We start from the raw sequence: 22,086 nt of genomic DNA, 5'->3' as shown, positions 1-22,086 counted from the left end.
AGGCGGGGGTGGGGGGAAGCCTTAAAACCCCATTTGGAGGAGGATGTTTTAGAGATACTCACTCCCAGACCTCTTGTTCAACCGTCGAAATAATACTGAAAAAAAAAGTTTTTAAATCCGCGGGACAAGATACCCTCTTTTCCCCTCCCACCTCGATAGAACCTGTCTCCATTTTTGAGGTGGCGGCGAGCAACACGGCTTTGAGACAGAACCAGGAGCCTCCCTCACCGAGAGAAGCGATGCCGGCCCGGGAGACCCCAGCCCTCACTCCCCGCAGCCACCTCCGCGCTGCCGCGCGGCGGATAAAAAAGGAAACGGGCGCAAGTGCGGAGTTAGGCAGGGAGATGGTGGCGCAAAGATGCGCATCCCGCGACATGCCTGGAAGGGCCCTGGTATCGCTACCCTGGATAGGGCCTGGAGCAATGGTAATGTATCCTGTTCCGGAAAACTCTGTGATCAAAATATTGCAATGAAATAAAACTTTTCCCTCACAGACGTGTTTGTATCTTGGAAGTATTCACTGCCCACGCCTAGGTTTAACATACAATTAGGTAATTGACTATTAGCTTTGAAGCGCAGATAATGCCGAGAGATTCTCATGGCAAAGTGAAATGGAACCTTCAAGCGACATTCTTAAGTTGGCAGGAATATCTGCTTCTCCTTGTCCGGCTCCTTGCACTCTGAGAACCAGTGTCCCATAAGACTTATGACCGGTATTTTTATTGGAGGGGGCACACCAACTCTCTAGGGATGGAGTTGAGCACCAAAATGAAATACACAAGGTAAGGTCGTTGGGTGCCGCTGTCACCGCAGGGTGTTATCAGCTCTCTGGACCAGGCTATCTCTCTCGTTAGAATCGGGACCAGAAATTCAATCTCTCTCTCTCTCTCTCTCTCTCTCTCTCTCTCTCTCTCTCTCTCTCTCTCTCTCTCTCTTTCTCTCCGAAAGCGGAAGGTCAGAGCGAGGGCCGTCTGGGTTCTTGGAGACACTGTGGCAGTCGCCTGGACGGTAAAGAAGCGGAGCCCACCAAGTAACAGGCGGGAGCGCTGCTCACCCGTGCTTTGTATTAAGGGCAACTCTCCATAAATTCAGGGCGTTCTAAGTAACCACTCGACGTGGGTCTAGACACCGTGAAGACTTAAAATTAGGCCCTCTTTCAGAGCTGAGAAGTGTATGGTCATGTCTTCTGAACAATGATAAGATATTTCCATTGCTGAAACAACACACAATAACTGAACTTCTTAAGAGGACTTGGGGAGAGGAGGGCTATATGAAGTCCCCATTATAAAGTTTTAATCTATTTCTATAGGAGTTCCATGAAACTTCTGTCTTTTGCAACGCATCGTGTCTGTTGCTTTTCTTGGGTTTTACTCCTAGAAAGACCGGGACCGGAAAAGTCCTCAGCCTTACGGATACCGGAAGCTGCAGGATAGATGCGTGCGAGGCTCTTTCCCCGCGCAACCCGGTGAGCAGCCGGGAGTTGGAAATTGACTCGGCAACTGTGAAGCAGAAAAAGGACTAGCCACTTTTCAATTTAGGAATTACAACTAAATATACGCGGAGCCGGTGCAGTCTGCATGCGGGCATGGGAGAGAGTCATCCCTCCCTCCTTTCACCCCAAATTCTCGGGAGGCGCACTACCTGACACCCCATTGGCCTCGGGTGATGCACAGCGGCTTCCTTAAGGGAGAACCTGCAACAGAGTTCGTTTCTGGGTTCAACTCTCGAGGATTCTGAGTCGGAATGTAATTGTCTCGGGGCTGCAGACACCTGGGAGACGACTGCTGACGGCTCTGCAGACTCCCAGCATTTCTAAAGAGCTTTCTCTTTCTCTCTGCTTATTAGTGTTCGGCTTTAGTTGAGCAGAAGTTGTGAAAATAAAAGGAAATGGCAAGCCCCATCTTTTCAAGGAAGCTAGGACATCGGACATTTTGCTTATTATTTAATCTCTTATGTGGCCACACACTTTTGCCCCTGAGTTACCTGTAGAGAAACGCATCTCTTGAAAATAACCTTAAATTACCACGGAGACCTGCCTTATCTCTATTGCCCGACCCGCAAAACATGTCTTTTTTTTTTTTTTTTTTAAGGAAGAAAAGGCAAAGTAAAAATAACCCGAGAACTCTCCTGGAAATTTACTGTTCTAACTCTGCATTTTAAAAATAATAACACGTTCTGTAAATTTCAATGACCCGGAGGCCAGTTGAAATCCACCAGGGCCAACGAAGAAAACCACCCCCATCCTGCACTTTCTATGAATTCACAGCTGCCCAGAGGCGAAACTGGCTGGACCTCCACCCCCCAAGGACCAGGTCGCTGAGAGGAAGCTGGTACCAGAAGTGGCTTCTACAGTGTTAGTTACTTTCTTTGCTAAAAGTTGGTGCTGGGTGGAATCCTAGAGACTTTGGTATAACTTGTTTGTATCTGACAAGACCCAGGACCTGACACATGGATATTTTGTCCTTTACCTGAGACACTTTTAAGACGGAAATATTATTCTAAAACTGCAAATTGAACCTCATCACTATTCACTGAAGGAGGAAAACAAAAAGTTGTAAGAAATGCCTCTACTGTTCTGCTCTATGCCAAACACCACTGACCCAAGGCCCAAAGGGACCAAAATGCTTGGTTCTTCCTCCAAGATCCTTTACAAGGGGTGGGAGAAATCAGAGATTCTATTTAATACACTCCAAATCCATGTTGACTTTCTGAGTCTTAAAAAGATACTTTCTAAACATTGTGCAAGACAAAAACTTGATAGGACTTCGAACCTTGCAAAATTTCAAAAGCTGTTAGGTCTCCTGAACTTCTCTTCTGAAAGCTGCACTGACTGGCAAAGTTATCAGAAGAGTTGAGATATTCTCATCTGATTCTGATAAATGTAGGTTGCCACACTGGAAAATTCCGGTTAAGGAAAAATACTGTACAGAATTCTCTGGATAATGACTTCAATTTCCCAGTTCCTTTTGCCAGAATAGGTCTAAACTGTCAGAAACTCAGATTTTGAACAAGTGACCTATCCCAGATCAATCTCCAACTCTGTCTATTGTATATTGCTATTTAGTCATCATTGTTCCTAACCCAGAAAGAAGACAAAATTCTGTTCATTTACATAGTTTATTGTTGTAAACATTAAAATTGTCTTTCTCAAAGAAAGAATTTATCAGGAAAAAAAAAATCAGCGTCTCTAACTGTCATACACCATAGAAAAAAAGGCAGTGACTCATATCGTGTGCCATACTGGAAATATACAAAGAAAAATACTACAGAATATGGCAATATTAAAATTCTTACTCAAACATAAAATAATATATTAACTGACAATCTTAGACATTAAAACAAAAAACAAAAAAGTTCAAAGTGCTCAGTAATTTCCAGGGAGTTATGTATATTATAAGCACTCTGGAAACGGTCAAAAGCTGCTGCATGCAAGTTCTGTTTAGCTTTAGACAACAAAATAATCAAGATATAAACTTTCTTTTATCAACATCAACGGTACATACAACACTTACAAACAAGGAATGTTGGACGGTGTTACAAACACTATGTGTCCCTTTTGTCAGGATTTTCTGATGTGTAATACTTGTGCCCACCTATTTTACAATTGAGAAAATGTTTAAGCTCAGGTAACTACCAATCTTTATAAAATCTAACAGACTACATAGTGTCTGAAATACTATTTATATAATATAGACATTACTGAAGTAGCAAGTGCCTATAACATTTTCAACCTAGAATCAACATGCTTGTCCCTTTTTTGTGGTTATTTCTTTTTTCTTTTTTTTTTTTGCAAACACACTTATCTTTTAGAATTTGTAATATTTATTCATAAATAGGCACAAAATAATTTAAAAAGCCAAACTGCATTGGGTAAATTTACAAGCCTTTGCCTTCTTCAACTCATGCCACCCACGCAACATTTAGTTTTACTATATATTACAGCTTTCTTTACAGCAGAAAACTTTGAAGTCTTTTAAAGGGCAATACTTGTGGGTCCCCTTACAATGTGGGTGTGTGTGTATATGTGTCTATGTGTATTACATTTGTCTTAACTGCAACAACCAAACATGGCCAAATGTTTTCCGTCATACATTAAGAAGCTTCCTTCTGAACAATAAAATGATTTTTAAACTGATAATAAAAAGTTTATACCACTGTATTGTGTGTAGTCCGTGTTCTAAATCCAGGATGCCCCGGAGCCAAAATGCCCTTTCAGGTTCTGCCTGCAGGTTAGGAAATAGTAACAGTTTTTGCTTTTGTTGTTGTTTGTTTGTTTTGTTTTCTTTAGAGATCAAGGGCCAAGGTGTATGGAAGGGGTGGGGGCCGGCTAGAGCTGAGGCAGCTCAGGGGTATCTCTGTGCCCTTGTGACTTGCCCCCTCTGGACAGTTTTAGGTTTCTTTCCAGTTTCTTTGAAGTGCATGGAAGGAGGTCTTAGAAAGGTAAAGTGTCCAGGAAAAGTTTGTCAATTATTGCTGGTGGTGGTACCAAATCTTCCAGTTTCAGGTAGAAAATGCGCTGTAGCCCCTGCGTGCAAAGCGTACGGAGTTCTGGAAGCTTCCCCAACAGTTTGGACAAATAGTTGGGGCGGTTCAAGCCCCCATTATTGAAAGTCACATGGTCTTTGAGACAATTTACAATCTTGTTTTGCAGCTCCTCCACTCTCTTGGGTTCCTTGAGACCGTGTCTCTCTGCAGAAAACACAACCAGAAACAAAAGAGGAATGCACCCAGCAGTTAGCTAGCTGACAGGACCAGGGAGGGTCGGCAGGCAGCAAGGGAAAACCGGGACGAATCCCACTGGGCAGTTCTGGAGAAGTGCCCTGTGCCTGTGGTACTGACCTGTGACCATAGCCAGGGCAGCAATGCAGGAGAAGGCAGAAATGTCGATGTTCATATTCTGCAAGTTGGAGGAGAATTCAACAATGGAATCAATCCATTCCCCAAAGCCACGAACGCATTGCAACCTGTGCAAGACCACCCCATTGCAAAAGATGAGTTTACCCTCCACTGGGTTGGACCTGCAATTAATACCAAAGAGAGGGGGAGGGGGAGAAAAAGAGAGAGAGAAAAAAGCTAAACAACTAATTACTTGAAGAGCAATAAATGAGGGATTTAAGAGGCACCTAATTACCAAAGAGTTAATAAAACGTAGGCCAGTGGACCTTGAAAGGGTTTAATTTCATAACAATCAAGAATGCCCCCTATCCCACCTCCATTCCATTCATCTAAGGCTTCTGCCCTCACTCCTTCCCTTCTCTTCCTTTTATCTACTCTCCTTTCCTTCCTTTCCCCCTCATTTACTTCCCGTTCTGTTCTCCTCTCTTTCCCCCTTTTCTTTCCCTCTTCCTCTTTCTTTTCCTTTCTTGATTCCTCTCTTCCTCCATTCCCAGCCTTCCTGGATCGCCCTCTCCATTTACCTGTATGCTAATCTCAGCACAAATAGTTCTAGGAAAGCCGACTCGAAAAGCAGGTCCTGGTCGGCTTTGGGCAGGTCAGCGAAGCCCGGGATCTTCTCTGCCCAGCCCCTGATGATCTCCATGGAGCCAGTCAGGAGATCATAGAATTGCTGGATATGCTGGGTGTCATCTCCACTCATCTGATAGTCAGGGTTCGCCTGGAACTGGAATTTCATTTTAAAAAGCACTTAATGAGGTTCTCTAAAATATATAACCCGTGAAATTGCTAACCTCGTTTCTAGTAGGGGAGCCAGGTTTTTATAACAATTAAACCTCTCTCTGACCAGTAAGGAAATTAGATGTTCCGGGGCAATTAATTCAATTAGGGATGGTGCTATGAGGTCGCTGCTTTAAATATGTAAATTACCATTTCCATACAGACTAAATACGGTGCCAACCAGCCCTGGGAAACGTTCACTCTTATCTCCACAAAACAATTGACACGTTATTATTCATGCCAGTCCCAGAGTGGGTCTCGAGCAGAGACGCCCTTTGCAAATCTCAATCAAATTGCAGTGGCTCGTAGATTTGCTTCCAGGTTTGCCCGGCACACTTCCTCCATTTAAAGCGCACACATTTCTCATGGCTGGGGTAAAAGAGGAATCTGACCACTTGATTTCCCCGCCCACTGCCATTCCTTATACCCCCTTCTCTTCCCCTTCCCTGACCCGGGAGGAGGCATCCCTCACCCTGACGGCACCAGAGAGAATGAGGATTAAATCATCTCCATGGAGGACTGGTGATAGAACCCAAGCGGGGGCTTTTCCACTGCCTCTGGTTTAGGCATCAGAGGCACTGGTGTGTGTGTGTGTGTGTGTGTGTGTGCATCGTGGTGCTGGGAAGGGGCCTCACAGAGGTTTGACCACTGTGGCCTACCCTCTCTTCCTTCCTCTGCCCTGTCCTCACGTCTGCAGCCCTAGCAACGCCATCTGTCTTCTGTGGCCCTGCCCAGAGCTGTGAAGCCACAGCCTCGCATGCTTCCTTTATCCCTTGGGCCTGGGGGTTAGTGATGGGTGTGGGGAAGGGGTCCTGCCCATCTGTCAGTTGTCCGAAGGATCCCCCCCCGCGCCAGCTTCTTACCCTGGAATAGTCCAGGCTGGTCATAGCCGGGTTGGAGTCGACATGGGCCCTGACGAGGGCACTGATCAGACTCACCGGGGGCGAGGGGGGAGAGGGCTCCTGTGGGCTCTTCGGTTTCGAAGGTAAACGACCTCTCCGGCCTTTTAAACTGTCTGTGCGAACCACTGCAAAGGAATCGCCGGGTGAGGGCAAGCAAGATCCAGCTGCTGCCTGGGCCCCTCCCCGGGGGAAGGCCGCAGCCGCGGGGCGCCCGGCGGGGCGGGGCAGCGCCCCCCCGCTTGTAAAGCCTTATACTGACAAGAAGCGTAAAAAGGGGGGGGGGTTGTTTCATGTCGTCTTCCCAATGGGTCGTATAGTTAAAGGTGGGAAGGGCCTGGCGGCTTTCTCTAGGGCAGGATGGGCTAGCAGGCAGCTGCCGAGTCGTAGAGGCCAGAGGCCGGTGCGGGGGAAGCAGGAGACCTCCCCCAGCCCCCGCCCCGGCTCTGGGAAGTGGGTTTGGGGCAGGAGCAGAAGCTTCCCAAAGGCGCAGACTGGAGAGTGGGCTGCTGGCCCCAACCTACCTTCTTTCACCATCCCAACAGCCAGGCACTTCTGAAATCTGCAGTACTGACAGCGATTCCGGCGCCGCTTGTCCACTGGGCAGTTTTTATTTGCTAAACACACGTATTTCGCGTTTTTTTGCACCGTGCGCTGCAAAAGGAGACAATACAGGCCGGAAAAAAAAATTTTTTTTTTTCTCTTGAAAATCCAACACAATTCAGGGAATCCAGACACAATTTCTGAACGGCCGGCCGGGATCCACACACCCTCCCCATAAACAAACACATACACAACTCCTTTTTATTTTTTTCTTTTTCCTTTTCTTTCTCTCTCTTCTCTTTTTCCTCCCCCAGGGCATTTAACAGAAGAAAATTGATAGCGTTAACATTTGAGCTAACCTTGCCGCTCCTCGCCGTGTTTTATATGCCAAGAGAAGAAGGAGACGCTCAGTAAATACAAATCCGTGGGCATTCATATTATTTACATTCCTTAGAGACCTTCTCTATTTAAAATGATAAGATTATTCAATCAGGATGGCGAAATAAAGAGATCACTTAATTTGACCATAGGGAATTCTGTTCCACTTGGTTAGCTCAGACACGGTTCTCTGTCCTAACCAATTTCAATCTGAACAGAGAAGACAGCTCCTAGCACATGCAAATGACCCTCTTCCAACTCAGCTCCGGCAACTTCGGGCGGGGGCTCGCCGGGTCGGCTGCGTGCGGGGGATGCGACCCCGGGTCTCCCGGTCTTCCTACTTCCCTTTCCAAGGCACCCAGAAGCCTCCGCCGCAGCCCAGGGGCGGCTGCAGGGCAGCCCCCGTGGACCCCGGGAGTCGGACGGTCAGGGGCCAGTTGGCGCCGGGCGCCTGCACCCCGGTGGAACCAGCACTCTGAGGCTCCGGGCACTAGGGGGCCCCGACCTGCCTCCTCCGCCCCCCGTCCTGGCTCACCTTAAAGAACCCTTTGCAGCCCTCACAGGTGCGCACGCCGTAGTGCTGGCAGGCCGCGTTGTCGCCGCACACGGCGCACAGCCCCTCGTTGGAAGGGGAGCCCCGCGACGGCGGCGAGGGCACCTGCGTGTCGAGCAGCTGCGACGCGTGACCGATCTGCAGGCCGGGGAAGCCCATGGACGCGGGCTTTCGGATGGGGTTGGGCACAGCGAAGGTCTGCCCGTCCACCACGTGGTGGCTGCTCGCCGGCTCCGGGTTCATGGGGACGTGCAGGGGCCCGTCGAAGCGCATCTGGCAGCTAGACACGGGGGTGCCGGGGGGCGACTGCTTAAAGGAGAAGAGGGAGAGGCGGGAGACCGGCGTTTTCCTCTGCTCAATCATGTGCGTGGTGGCCACGTAGTTCTGGTGGAAGTTGTGGAGGGAGCCTGGGTCGTCCCACATGGGGCTGTGCTGCACCTGGAAGCCCGGGGTGGTGGGCGTCGGGGGAGAGGAGGGCTTGTAGTAAACCGACCCGGAGTGCGGCATCATCTCCTCGGACTGGGGGGGCAGGTGGCTGTGTTGCTGGTAGTTGTGCATCTGAATGTCTTCTACCTTAATGGAGGACTGCTGTCCGGACAGGGGCATTTGGTACAAGCAAGGTGGCTTGACGTCGTAGCCTGTGCTGTAGTTGTCCATAAAGGTACTGAAGCTGGGGAGAGAAGTGGTGGCAGTGATTTCAGTGTTGGTGAGGTCCATGCTAAACTTGACAAACTCTGGAGTTAAGAAATCGGAGCTGTATTCTCCCGAAGAGTGGTAACTGTAGCTCTGAGAAGCGGGGCTGGCTCCTTGAGGCGAGGACCCATACTGCGCCTGAACACAAGGCATGGCTGGAAATGAAACAGGGTAATATACACTCAGCCTGGTCAACTGAACACTTTCTCCCGGGCTCGGGTACACCTGGAGCTACACCGGCAGCCCGCGGCGGTCAGAGAGCACGTAGGGGCGCGAGAGGAAGGGCGGAGAGTGCGAATACTGAGGAGCGAAACAGTGCAGGACAAGGAAAGACGGATCCAATAAAGACCCAGAACTAGAAAGCTATTACAGTCTCCATTCCCGGATATTTCCAGCGCCTCCCCCTCCGCCCCCTTTCATGGGTAATCCCTCTTCAATGAGCCTTTCCTCTGAAGCTCGGGTTCAGCAAGCTCAATCCAGAAATCAAGTTGAATTACACAATGAGAAACTTGTTCCCGAAGGCGATGGGTCGGGGGAAAAACTTAAGTTACAGGGTTTGCTGGGAAAGATCGCATTGCCCTGTTTCTTGACGTTTACGGAACTCGGGGGAGGGAAAGAAAAAAAAATGAAGTTGCACTAACCTTCAGCTGAGTTACAGGCGTTTTCGAGAAAATTAAAGGTGGACAGTGTCGTAATTCAATGAAGGACAAAGTTTCCAAGATTTTTAGAAAAGCAGTGGAGAGCCCAGCCTGGCAGTTCTCCTCCCTGAAATAAAGACACAGGAAGCCTTAGGGTGACTTTCCGGACAGATTTAGCTGGGCATCTGTATCACAAGGCAGGCCCTTCTTGATTGTTTAATTGGAAATTAGTGTGTAGCCTTTATCAAACACCATTTAAAATGAATGTCTAAAAGAGATGGCTGGAAACAACAGAAAATTTCACCCATTGACTGTGTTGATCCTTGCAGAGAATACCTCTGAAGAAGGAAAGGTATTCCATGTACTTATTTATGATGAAATAAGTTGGCCCCTTTACTGGGTGTTTAGGGGCAGTGCAAGGGGAGTGTCATTTCCATTTTAGTTTAATTCAAAACTAAATAAGAAGAAACTGGGGTTTAATAAAATACAGCATTGGAACCTTCTCTTGAATTTTTTTTTTCCTGTGGTGAAACTGGCTTTTCATCTAGGAAGCAGGGAAGGAAGTATAAATCAAGAATATAAAATGTGAAAACAATCTCTTCCTTCACCCCCTAGGAGTTACAAAATGTTAGCAAGGCCCAGGTAGCCCTGAAGGCAATCTTAATGGAAGCATCTGGATTTCCTAAGAGCTTTTGACGGAGCACTGGGTTTGGAGATCCAGGTGAATGGGCATTCACTTCTCCAAGAAATTTGTCTTTCATCTTTAATGGCCAAGAGGTGGAAACAGGGGACCCTATTTTTTCAGAAGCATCTTAAGTCAGTTGCAGGGAGAGGGAAATGCTGCATATCCAATAGTGGCACCGGTGTTAGAAGCACCTCTCAACATAGCAAGCTGAGCACCTTTCCTATCCAGCCTTCCACAATCTGCCCTCTTGCTGGAACAAGGCATTCTTGTGTCCTAGTACTTTTCAGATGTTCCCACTTGGAAGGCATTCTAGAGCACAGACGACTTTATTACTAATGAAAAAGAAAGCCAAACATCCAATTCTGTTCTCCTCCTCCACCCCCCTTCATAATCTTGCTTCATGGAGGAGGGAGGGTAACCAGAAAAAGTAAAGAAAGGAGACTCTTGACCCTCACAGCCCTTGACAGATATGCCTGTGCTGGATATTAACCCTCTGGTAACTTCGCAGCTTCATAACTACTCTAAATAGTCTGTCCCTCTGTCTCTGCCTCTCTGACAAACTCACTAACACAAGCGCGGCACATGTCAAAACCAGAAATTTCAAGCAACTTAGTAACAGGTCACTCTACCAACCGCCCCTCCTCACTCAACAATACCCAAGAGACACGGGCACGCTGGCCAGCCGCGATGATACAGTTCCCAAGCAACACATAAACTGAAGAACTTTCACTCTCCCTGTCACTTTGTGGGCAGCGTCCAGGCCCCTCGTATACACAGGACTTGGAGTCTACGTGTCCAAAGACCACAATCAATTCCGCACCAAGAGCAAACTTTGCGCACATTTCCGCGTGTTAAGTCCGCAGCTCCCGAAACTGTGCAAGCCTCCCTTTCACGTCCACCAATGAGGAGCCTGGAAGCCTCTGTTGGGTGGCAAAGCAGGAGTTCCGACAAATGCCCTCTGTAGCTGCGCACACCTACTCCCCATCCTCCGGCCCCACTCGCGCTCCGCGCCTTCGGCGCCCACCTCCAGAGAACCTGCACCACACAAGCGGGAAGAAGAGACGTGCAAAAACAGAAAGAAGGATAAAAGAACGCGAGCTGTACGGGCTGCACCTACTCACTTAGGAGTTCTCCGTGTCTCTCTTCATTCATTCAACTCGGCCAAAGTGTAGTTCCCTTCGGGAGTCGGGGTGGCAGGGTCGGGGAGGGGTGGGCGAGAGGGGCGAAGGGAACGGAGGCGCCGAGAGCGGGGAGGGAGCAGGGGAAGGCGGCGGCTGGGCAGGCGAGCGGGACCGAGGAGCCTAGCGCGAGCCACCGGGCGGACTGGCCCTGGCCGCCAATGTGCCTTTGTTTATGTGGCTCGCGCTGCCGCTGCCAACATTCACCTAAAGTCTCCGCGCGTCAGCGCGCGTCAGCGGCCTGCCGCCCAATCGCCGAGCCGCCGCGCTCCCCAGACTCCTGGCCGGCGCTCGCTTTGGTATATTTCCGACCTGACGTCACGAGCAGGGCCGATTTTAAGGTGGGAACCGTTCAGGGTTCACCTTGGTAGCCAGCGAGGTTTTTTTTTTTTTTCCCTTTTCCGAAAGAGGTGTGACCTCTCCACTCAGGTCTGCGCAGCCCACAGAGCCTCGACATCTCCCCTCCCCTCCCCCCACCCCCGGCTAATCCCCGCGCCGCCGAAGGGGTCCGGCAGCTCACAGGTGGGGGAGGGTGCAACAAAAGCCCGAGCGAGAGGGGACCCAGGCGTGGGCCAGGTAGCCAGCACCTGGAATCGCACGAGACGGGGCGTGCCTGGCAGCACGCTAACCTCGCCCACCCACAATTGCCACCCCCGTTAGCGGAAGCGAGTACAGATGTCCCATGACACGAGACGCTCGGAGGGCTCAGGCAATTGGGGTGGGATTTCCCTTGTCCAGTGCACCCCCCTTTTCTCTTTTTTCCTGTCCCCGGCCTTCTCTTCTAACATATTCTCCCTCTCTCTCTCTCTCATACACACACACACACACACACACACACACACACACACACACACACACTCCAAGGTGGAAGAGAGTAGGTATGGCCTATTTTCTATGTTCCCTTCTTTCCTTGCAGTGCTCACGTGCGAGGGAAGACGTGGTGCGTGGGGAGGGAAGCGGAAAGGAGAGGGTAGCCAGTGACGCAGCCCTTCAGGGACCCCAAAAGTCAAAGTGAGGCGTCACCCACTTTCCTTTCTCAGACAATGCAGCCGAGCGCCGGGCAACAGGTGTGTTCTGCAGAAAGGTGCCCCAGCCTCACCTTGTACCAACTCTCATACTTTGACACTCCTGGGTGCCCATCAACTCGTGTCTTTCCACAAGTTTTAGGGAAATAAATCTACCCTCCTCTGAAGCACAAGGGCTCTCGAAGCTTCAATCTGAGAGCCAAGAGGGAAAGACTAAGCATGGGGGAAGCGGCGGGGAGAGGGGGGCGTCTAGATCTCTGCGAGGCGTACGGTGTGTGCGTTCAGCCTTCCCAGGAGTGGGGCCCGGCGGGCGACCGGAGCTCGCCGCACCCCTGCAGCCGCCCCAGCCGCCCCAGCCGCCGCAGACTCCGCTTCGCAAGTCAATCCACCTCCAAGCTGAGGGCGCAAGGCGCTTTCTAGCAAAGAAACGCCGCTTCTCCCGGGAGCAAGCCCCCTTCCGGGTTCCTGGGCTAGAGCTGGACGGGCCTCGGGGCTTCTCCCATGGGGCTGGGGAGTTAACGGGGGAGGGAGGGTTCGGAGGTGTCCCCCTCCTCCGCCCAAGAAGACTTCCAGCCGCCCCTCCCTCTCGGCGTAGCTCGCTTCCAGGCTCGGGGCCCCTTTGCACACCCCCATCCTGGTGTTCCCAGTACAGGCGGGCCGAAATCGCCGTGGAGCTCTCCGCCTTACGGTGCCACTCAGCTCTAATCTGCACCCCAGCCTTTGCCCTCTCCCGCCGCCTCCTGCTCCCCGGCGGCTGGAGAGGCGTTGCCATCAGGTGCCCCGAGGCTGCCCCGAGAAGCTGCAGGCTCTTCTGCACCGCATCCTCGGGAAAACCTACGTGACCACCTTAAGTTTCCCCCAGATGTTGCGACTGCCGCTGCTGCTGCTGCTGCAGCCACCGCGGCGGCTCAGCGGTGCCCTAGCGGGCGCGAGAAAAAATAAAACCAGGAAGTGTGTGTGAGAGCGCGCGCACGTGTGCGTGCGTGCGTGTGTGTGTGTGTGTGTGTGTGTGTCTGTGTGGTGGGTGGGGGGGGTGGGGAATGTTGCGGTGGCGGGTGAAGGTGTGTAAGTAGGGGGATGAGAGGAGGAGGGCGAAGAATAGCTTATTAGCATGAGCTGGGTAGCGTCAGCGCCCTGTGGGCAGAAACGATTCCACGCGAACGAAAGGGAAAAAGTGAGAGTTTGGAGAGCAGGGGAGAAGGAAAGCGGTGGGGGTGGCGGTGACGCAGGGGCTCAGGCATTGACGCACCCGCCGGGCTGGGCCCAAAATAGCAGCTCTAGCTCGGTGGCGCCCTCCCGGGTTCCCTTCCCCTTCCACAAGGGAGCAGGACGCGCGGCCTCGGGGAGCTTTCCTTGATCCCAGGGGTGGGCCGGGCTCCCAGCAGCTATTTTCAGGCCGTCGGAAGTTCAAGCGCAGCCATGCTGGGGTGGCAGTTATTGTTTTTTAATATATTCCTCGGAAGGCGGGGGCCAGGAGAACTTTAAGGTTGTAACCATCCTTCTCCAAACACCAATACTCAGATCTAAGTAGGTACATTCCCTCCACATGCTCCTCCTCCCTTAAACCATTTAAAAAAACACTTGGCTTTAGCCTGGGTTGAGTCTGCGGGCAATTTGAAAATTCTCTCCTAGTAAGTGGGAAAATGTGCTGGAGTCCTCAAAGTGAGCTCCAAGGAAGACAAACATTGTAATGTGATGAGTTATTCTATAACAGCAACCTGTCGAGTCTGGCTTCTTGATAACAGAGCCTTTACTCAAGTCTTAAGGCACCCAAGATCGAGACGCAGTTTTCACAGCAGCTTATTATAACAATTATTAGTAACCGGAAATGGATTGAATAAATACAACATCAAAATGAGAAAAAAAGGTGGCTTTTTTTGCCTTCTATTCTACAATCCGTATGAATTTTCTCTTTCCTCAAATTCCTATTCTAGCTCCTAGGAAGTGTGTCTTCTTAGGAAGACACACCGGATGCAAGGCGGATAAACTCACTTAAAGACATTATTGGGTAAGCTATTTCTTGGGTTGGTATTTTTGGTAGGGCTCAGATGTGCTCGGGGTGGAAAGGATCCAGCAGACATTAGAAAGTGTAAAGAATGACCTCGCTCAAAGCTCCAGACTCCTGTGTCCCCACCAGATTCTGATGGAACAGTCTCAGTAGAAGGGCCAATGTCTGTAATTGACTGATCCTGTCAGTAGGGGGCCTGACTCCACAACGTTCAGGAAGATACATCACACACACACACAAACACACACACACACAGGCACATACACACACACAACTAGCTATTTACTACTTAGGCCAAGCCCCAGGAGAGCTTGCTGCAGGCCAAAATATTCATATTCTGCTGGAATTCATAAATAACTACAAATCTTTGATTCTCTTCTGTATTTCTCAAAAAGGGAAACAGTTTTAACACTGGAATTAGGTTCACAACAGATTTTCTTTATTTCCTCCTGTCCATGTTTAACTCACTGTTAGCTCACAGGGAGAAAAAAAAGTCAAAATGGTAATAAAATCTTTCATTTTATCACCAAGCAGTTCAAATTTGGCATTTAGTTTGGAAAAATGAAAACATGTTTTAAAATCCTATGATTACATGTTTAAATAAATTATAGTTTAGAAGAGGATTCCTGTGGGTGTATTTGCTAGTACATAAGAGAATGCTTTTGTGAATAGAGGTTTAATTACACATATAATGGAATCAAAATGTAGAATTGAACAACCTTTTAGAAAATGTTCAAATGATGCTCTAGGCTAAAAGAAACTGAAATTCTGCATTTATATGACTGCAATCCTGCAAGATTCTTGAACATAAATAGATTCTTGAATATAAACTATTTTATAACTCGATTAAAATGACAATAATGTTTCTTTCAGGGCCCAGAATCTGATATAACTTTAAATTACTGCCATGTATAAATACATAAAGTTACCCCAAATGAAGGTCGGTGTTCTTAACAATTTACAATAAATGGGAATAAAATTGATCCTATCCATAAGTCGGACCTTCTTTTGAAACCAACTAAAACAAATTACAAAATTATTATTTCTATCAATATACAGTATTAGATGACCTCAGAAAAAGCATATAGGAAAATAATGTTACTATGTTATCTTTTATGATATTAGCCAATATTAAGCAGAACATATTTGTACATATATGGAAAAAATATTTTCATAAAAAAACAGTGTAAATAATGCATACTCACATCTAAACCAAAGTATTTACTTTATGCAAGGCTAGGCTGATTATACTTAATAAAATTGAGATTTTGGTATAATTTAGAAAGCAAACATGGATTTAATTCCATAGGATTTTGTATCTTAATGCATGGGAAAGGGGTCTTTAGGGATTTATTTTACTATTCTCCCAAAATGTACTCAGAGTAGCTCTTAGCTCTTAAAATTCAAATATAGTAAACAGATATACCTGTTATGCTATAAGAATCAAGGTAACTTGAAGACATTTCACAATAATATTAATTAATGGAACCTATGTTAAGCATAAAATGAGACATATTTTAAGTTATATTGGGACAATTTTCATGGCATTTGTTGCCATTCAGCAGGAAGTTTTACATTAGTGATAGAAGAAAGAAATTTTCACTTTGAAATAAACTCAGTTTCTGAAAATACAAAATCATTTTTTAATATGGACGGTTTTTGGTTATTTGCTTTGCCATTTCACTTGCCTTAATAAGATATTAATCAACCAATCATTTGTTCCTCTTTTATGAGATGCCTAGAGAATAAGTCAAATACTCAGCTGGTAATTCACATTTTGGGTAGTTGTGGCTTTTGCTCAGTATAACCCAGCCCATTTTTCACTCCAAACCACTTAATGCAAAGACTTTAAAAATTGTTTCTTGCTTTGATACAGTACTCAGTTCTAGAAATGTGGAAAGATGTGCAGAAGAAAACAGCACTGTTTTTTTCTAGAAGCATCTACTTATAAATTAAAATTCTAAAACTGAACATATGGTAAAACCTCATGCCACTCAAAAAGTATTTTGCATAATAAAAATCCTTCATCTTTTCTCTAACTCTTGACTCTCAGTAACTATCTCCTAAATATTTACTTTAAATTAACCACTTAAAATTTTCTTTTTGTTGTTGTGGTAAAAGACACATAACATAAAATTTACCATCTTACATTTGTAAGTGTACAGTTCAGTGATGTTATATACAGTCATGCTGTTGTGCACCAATCATCACCATCCACCCCCATAACTCTTCATCTTATAAAACTCTAACTCTATAACCATTAAACAATAACTCTCCATTCTCCCCTCCTCCCAGCCCCTGGCAATCACCAATATTTTCTTATGTAAAAATTCTTCTTGATTAAGCAAGGAAGGGTTACTTTGGTTTTAGATTTCCTTGCTGATTTCACTAAACATGGGAGTCATTAAAATGTACAGAGTCCTGAAAGACACTTTAAAGATTCTGAAAATAAGTTGCTATATGCTAAGAATATATCGCGGACACTTGGAATTCTAGAAGTAGCTGATAACATTAGTAACCACCACAGTATTACATAGGATTTTCTTTTAGTAGATAAAATACATACACTTTGCAACAGTTTTCATATGTATATCATAGTTGGTTAGTTTTTGTTTTACCTTTAATTATAAAATAACCATTTTTGATTTTTTTTCCTCAGACTAACTGGCGTATAGGAACTTCTCAATTTAATAAAAAATGAAGACATGTTATTGATATATTATGACAGACATATATGCCCTTTTTTTATCATAATTCTGCAATTATCAAGCCTACAATTTTAACACTACAAAAGTAACTTATAGCAAGGACACTTATAGTGATAAGTAATAAATCTAATTACCATATCCTTTGAATAGATGTAATATAAATTTCATCACTCACTTAAAAGTTCTAAAGTTAACAGCATAAACTTGAAGTTGAGTAATTAAGTAATCCTTATATAGACACTTATTAAAGTATTTATACATATTATCTTAAATCTACATCTATCATTTTGCCAATTAAAATTAGGACTTTAATTGCAATTAAGTAATTTAATTGCCAATTGAACAGCAAAATTGCTAAGTGACTAATTTTAATGCCTATTTTAATTACCAATCATGACTGGGGAGGGAGCTAATCAAGTTACATCAAGCAGTACCAGAGTAATGATGTGAAGAAAAAAAAAAAGCAGAACAAACATTCAAGGCTACACGCTTTAAAAAAAGAAACATAAATTAAATAAATGCAAACACAATCTTATAAATGTATAAAAATACTGTATTTCAATATCTGAATACAGAACATGAAATAGAGCAAGATTAATTAAAGAAGCCTCTGTCCATCTTCAAAGTAAGGAACACCAAATCAAAATTTTATGTGTTATTTACGTGGCCACCACACTAACCCAGGTGAAAACAAAGCTGCATATAGTCGAGAATAAAAGATTGTTTCCTGCTTGGCTGGTTAAATATTTACAGATTGACAGGTTTTTTAAAAACATGTTTAAATGAAAGGCTACACAAGAGAGAAACAAGTTTCCAATGCAGCAATGTGGTTTTAAGTTTGAAAAGCAAACAGGGCCAGTGCAGTGGGACTATATACTCTTTCCTGATGGCTCTCCTCCCCACACTCACTCTCTCAAATGAAGTATACCATTAGAGGTCTCATGCCTACCCATAACTTGTCCTATATTACCTTGAGAAAGGCATAAATCTGTCCTATCTTAAATATTTTAAAATACATTCATAGGTTAAAAAAAATAGAAAGCATCTAGGATTACATCACAATTAAAATTACTTAGAGCATGGGCAATATACCTTGTCCTAATAGTATTTCTTAATTTTCAATGAAAATATACCTTCCGGCTCAAGATTAAGACTGTAAACACCAGCAGGCAACCAAAAACTCTGGTGAAAATCTTGACCAATACAAACACATTTTCAGAAGTTTTCACATTCAAACAATTTCTCAGATCAGCAATATGGAAGGGCCATATTGAAAGAGGGAGGTGAAGTTGGGAGCTCAAAAAACAGGAAGTGATTCCCTGGTAGACAATAACAATACCACTACTTTCCAGCTATAGGGATCGCCTTGGCAGCCGGCCACCTCATCTAGAGTAACAATGGACAACCATGAAATCTTTGTTTAAAATAAGTCATGATGCAAGATACCTATCTTGTTTTTGCTACTATATATGTATACCAAATATACATAGTTTTTGTCTACAAATGGGCCGGAAATTATTCACCATGTATGTAATACAACTTCAGAAAAAGCAAATATTGCTGCTTAGGATTTTATGTACTAATGGACTTGAATTCTGAAATAAAGCACAGCAGGACTTTCAGCCTGGCTTTTGAAGAACATGTTAATAATCATGGGGCTTGACAGAAGCCTGCAATATCTGCTCATGACAATAACAGCTTTATAAGGCGAGTTCTGTGTGACTGGTTAAAGGACACACTCACTGTCTATTCAGAAGTCATGGAGATGGAGTCATTATTGACAACCTCACTACTGATCAAGGTTAAAACCCATTGAATGCCGACGCTACAGAGAGAAATACAACCTCAGCCATTAAAAGATTACCAAAAACAGTCTCCAGTAAGGGTTGCCATAACTCAGATATATCTTATTTTGTTCTGTATAAAATTTTCAGCTATTTACGTACACAAAAGATCTTATATCATTTGATAATCATTATCAAAATTATTGCCCTAACTCAAGCACTAGGCAACAAATCATCAGCCGTTACAAAAAGAGGAAAAAAAGGAGGAATATTATCTTGTAATTTAAAAATGAATATGAAACTTGCATGACTGAAAATATGTATATTTTCAGACTATGTCCATTTTGTGTATTTCGCTAGTTTATCAGTTCACATGAATTAATGTGGTTCACATATTGTTGGATGCAAAATCTTTTAAAAGATGGTATGTCTATAGCTTTTAGATATCCCTTAATAGGTAAAAGTTTAAAAGCAAAGTTATCGTAAATTATTTTACTCTTTTTTTTACCCTTATTTCTTGTTTTTCAGTGTTGCCTCTCATTAGTGAAGGAAAAAGGAGGGATACAGTAAAAGACAACCACGTTTATAATCTGAAATTAGAGCCGATCAATTAAATATTTTATTAATCACCAGGATATTTTTTTAGAAGACCTGTGAAATATTACAGAAGCATTCCACTAGGATCTAACAGTGACCTCAGTATGCTGTCACTGAGATTTTGGGGGGGAAAAACACAAACGATCAGTATTACCACATCCAGGATTCAAGTCAAAGTACACACATAGTTGAGGGCGTGGAGGCGGGGAGGGAAGGGTATAGAAACTAGTTTACTAAGGAGGTCCTTCTTATCTTTCTAATATTTCATATTTCTAAGTACTTTTCCATAAGTTACTTTCCTAAGTTTAAGAATGACTGAAGTATAAAAAAGCAGAATTTCAAATAGTTAATAAATGGCTTTAGGAGTTACATTGAAACGACTCACAGAATACATAATTTTCTTAGGAGTCCTTTAATTTTCTGATTCAGAAAGTACGGTGTTCCTAAAGACTGCTCTTAAGTACCTAGCTCTGGAAATCATATTTTCCATTTCTCCATACCCTCATCGATTAGTATTTGGTCAGCTGATTGGCAGTTGCCGAGACAACGGTTTTGCTAAACTTGATAAACTTTATCAGCCAGAGGTGGGGGGGAGGGGGGCAAGACAGAAACGGATTTTACAGCCAGAATGGTGTGACAGAGCCCCTCAAACTACAAATAGACGTTACGAAATCTGAAACGTAGCTCTGTAGTTCAATTTATACCACAGAAACTGTGAGATGCTACCTTCCTGTTGTTATAACGTATCAGGTCAAGGGATATAAATTGTACCAGGTAATTCATTTTGCCGTTCAGAGAGCCATTAAGTTCCTCCCAGAATATACGTGATTGATACCCCTGGAGGTGAAAGGCTAAAGGAACCATATGGCAACATGTTGCATTCCGTATGCTATCTGCCCATCCGTGCTTAAGCTGCCATTAGCAACATCTGTACCTAACTGAAATCCAGCTGCGCCGACGCCGGCTGACGGAATTGTACTTGGGGGGGAAATCTAGCTTAGCGCCATTAACTTGAGACTTAGAGTCTATGTACCAGGACGGATGGAAGCTTTCACAATTAGACGAGACGACACAAATGCTTTATTAAAGTTTAATTTTGAACTCCCAATTAGCGAAACTGCATTACAAATCGACTGCAATTTCCTAGAAGGCACAGCAAGTTCTCTGCCTGCCTGCCACGTGCGAGAGGCTCCGGAGCCAGCTTCCCCAGCTACCGGCTGCAGAAAGGGGACGGTTCAGAGCTGCTCTCCGCATCCCAGAAGTCCCTAAAATCCTCGCCAGCCCCTCCTTCCGCGGGGCGGGGGCGGGCGAGGACCAAACCCGCGGCGAGGGGGCGGGGGGAGGACTCAGATGTCCCCGGCGTTGGGAGGGAAGCAAGGGGTGGGAGTGGGCGGGGGAGGGGCGACGGGGGGGCCTACGCGGAGGGGGGGGGCCTGCGCGGAGGGGGGCGGGGGTCCTCTAGTATCCGGGCCTCTCCGGAGGAGCCTCAGCTAGTCACGCAGAAGTTTCTCTTTCGCTCTTCGCGCTACACACCCAGGTTGGCTTCCTGCGGGCAGGCCAGGGGTCCGGAGAGCGGGGGAGGAGACAGGAGACCCGGAAGGGCTGCCCGGCGTCCACACCCACCCCAGGTCCCCTCCCCCGACCCCAAACAAAGCCCCCATTCCAGGTCCAGGATACGTTACCTGCCTGGCGCTCCCGGCCCCTCGGTCACCGCGTCCCCCGCTGGGCGCGCCTTGGGCGGGTCCCGCTCCCCGGGACGCACAAAGTGGTCGCCCCCGGCCGGCTAAATCCCACTCTCTCGTCATGTTGGGGGCCAAGAAGGGGGAGCGGGGGAGGTGGAAGCGGAGGTTGGGGCAAGGAGAACTGACTGATAAAATTTTTTAAAAAAAGGAAAGAAAAAAGCAGCAGCCGGCGGGGCCCGGCCAGGGGCAGAAGAGGCCGGTTACGTTTCGGGGGTCTCGGGCGAGAGGGAGGGGTGGTGGGGGAGCGGCCGCCCGCCCCCCTCCCCCCGGTCCCCAGCGGCGACGGCAGCTGCACACACAGAAGCCCATTGTCGCCGGCGCCCGGCGGGCAGCCCCGCGGACTCGGCCCCGCGGCCAAGCGCGTCAGCGGCCCCGTCAGCCAGGCCGGGCTCCGTGACGCGCGCGCAGCCCGCGCTATAAATAACCAGCCGCCGGGCGGTTCGGGCGGCTTTCCAGTGACGCCGGGGCGAGGCGCGGGAGGAGGAGGGCGAAAGGAAACAATGAAACCGCCCGCCGCCCTCCTCCCCGGCCGCCCTGGGAGCTTCTCGCCGCGCTCCCCTGTCCCCGCCCCGGCCCGCCCTGCCCGGAGCAGAGCGCGCGTGTGGGAAGGACCTCACAGAGCCTGCGTCCCCCGAGCCCGCCAGGAGACTCGGGGGTTGGGACCCATCGCTCTCCCCCGGGGCGGGAGGGCTGCTGCTTACACACCGGGGAACGGGCCGGGGGAGGGAACTTGGCGACGAGTTTAGCGAATGGGTCGCTGTGTTACTTACTCCCAGACTGATTTAAACAACTTGATGCTTGCTCCGACGCTTTCCCACACCCATTCTAATACAGGTCGGGTGTGTTTATGGCAGTAAACGCTCCCTTCAAAACACAACACTTCCCTCTTAAACGTTCTGATCTAGCGTATTTTAAAGTCTATGCCTGTGTTTGCATCTCATAGGGTTCTGCCTACATCCTACCCTGTATCAGGATTATATTC

General features: G+C 46.9%; 1 protein-coding gene across 3 annotated transcripts; it reads right to left on the bottom strand.

Moving 5' to 3' along the window:
- Positions 1 to 3,111: 3,111 nt before the first annotated feature.
- Positions 3,112 to 21,503, bottom strand: NR4A2 (nuclear receptor subfamily 4 group A member 2). Of its 3 annotated transcripts, none has more exons than XM_060016777.1 (8): positions 21,045 to 21,503; positions 9,381 to 9,504; positions 8,029 to 8,894; positions 7,097 to 7,226; positions 6,537 to 6,700; positions 5,418 to 5,620; positions 4,840 to 5,018; positions 3,112 to 4,689 (listed from the first exon to the last, which is right to left on the bottom strand). In XM_060016777.1, exons 3-8 carry the CDS (start codon positions 8,890 to 8,892, stop codon positions 4,433 to 4,435), a joined length of 1,797 nt encoding a protein of 598 aa, XP_059872760.1. In that variant the 5' UTR covers positions 8,893 to 8,894; positions 9,381 to 9,504; positions 21,045 to 21,503; the 3' UTR covers positions 3,112 to 4,432. The 3 variants fall into 3 exon arrangements, with proteins under 3 accessions (XP_059872760.1, XP_059872762.1, XP_059872761.1); XM_060016779.1 differs by having other exon boundaries at positions 8,029 to 8,716; XM_060016778.1 differs by lacking the exon at positions 21,045 to 21,503 and adding an exon at positions 11,184 to 11,229.
- Between the last annotated feature and the right edge of the window lie 583 nt (positions 21,504 to 22,086).

This window comes from Delphinus delphis, chromosome 7 (genome assembly GCF_949987515.2).
Source record: "Delphinus delphis chromosome 7, mDelDel1.2, whole genome shotgun sequence".
NCBI lineage: Eukaryota > Metazoa > Chordata > Mammalia > Artiodactyla > Delphinidae > Delphinus > Delphinus delphis.
This window is presented reverse-complemented; position numbering and strand designations above follow the sequence as displayed.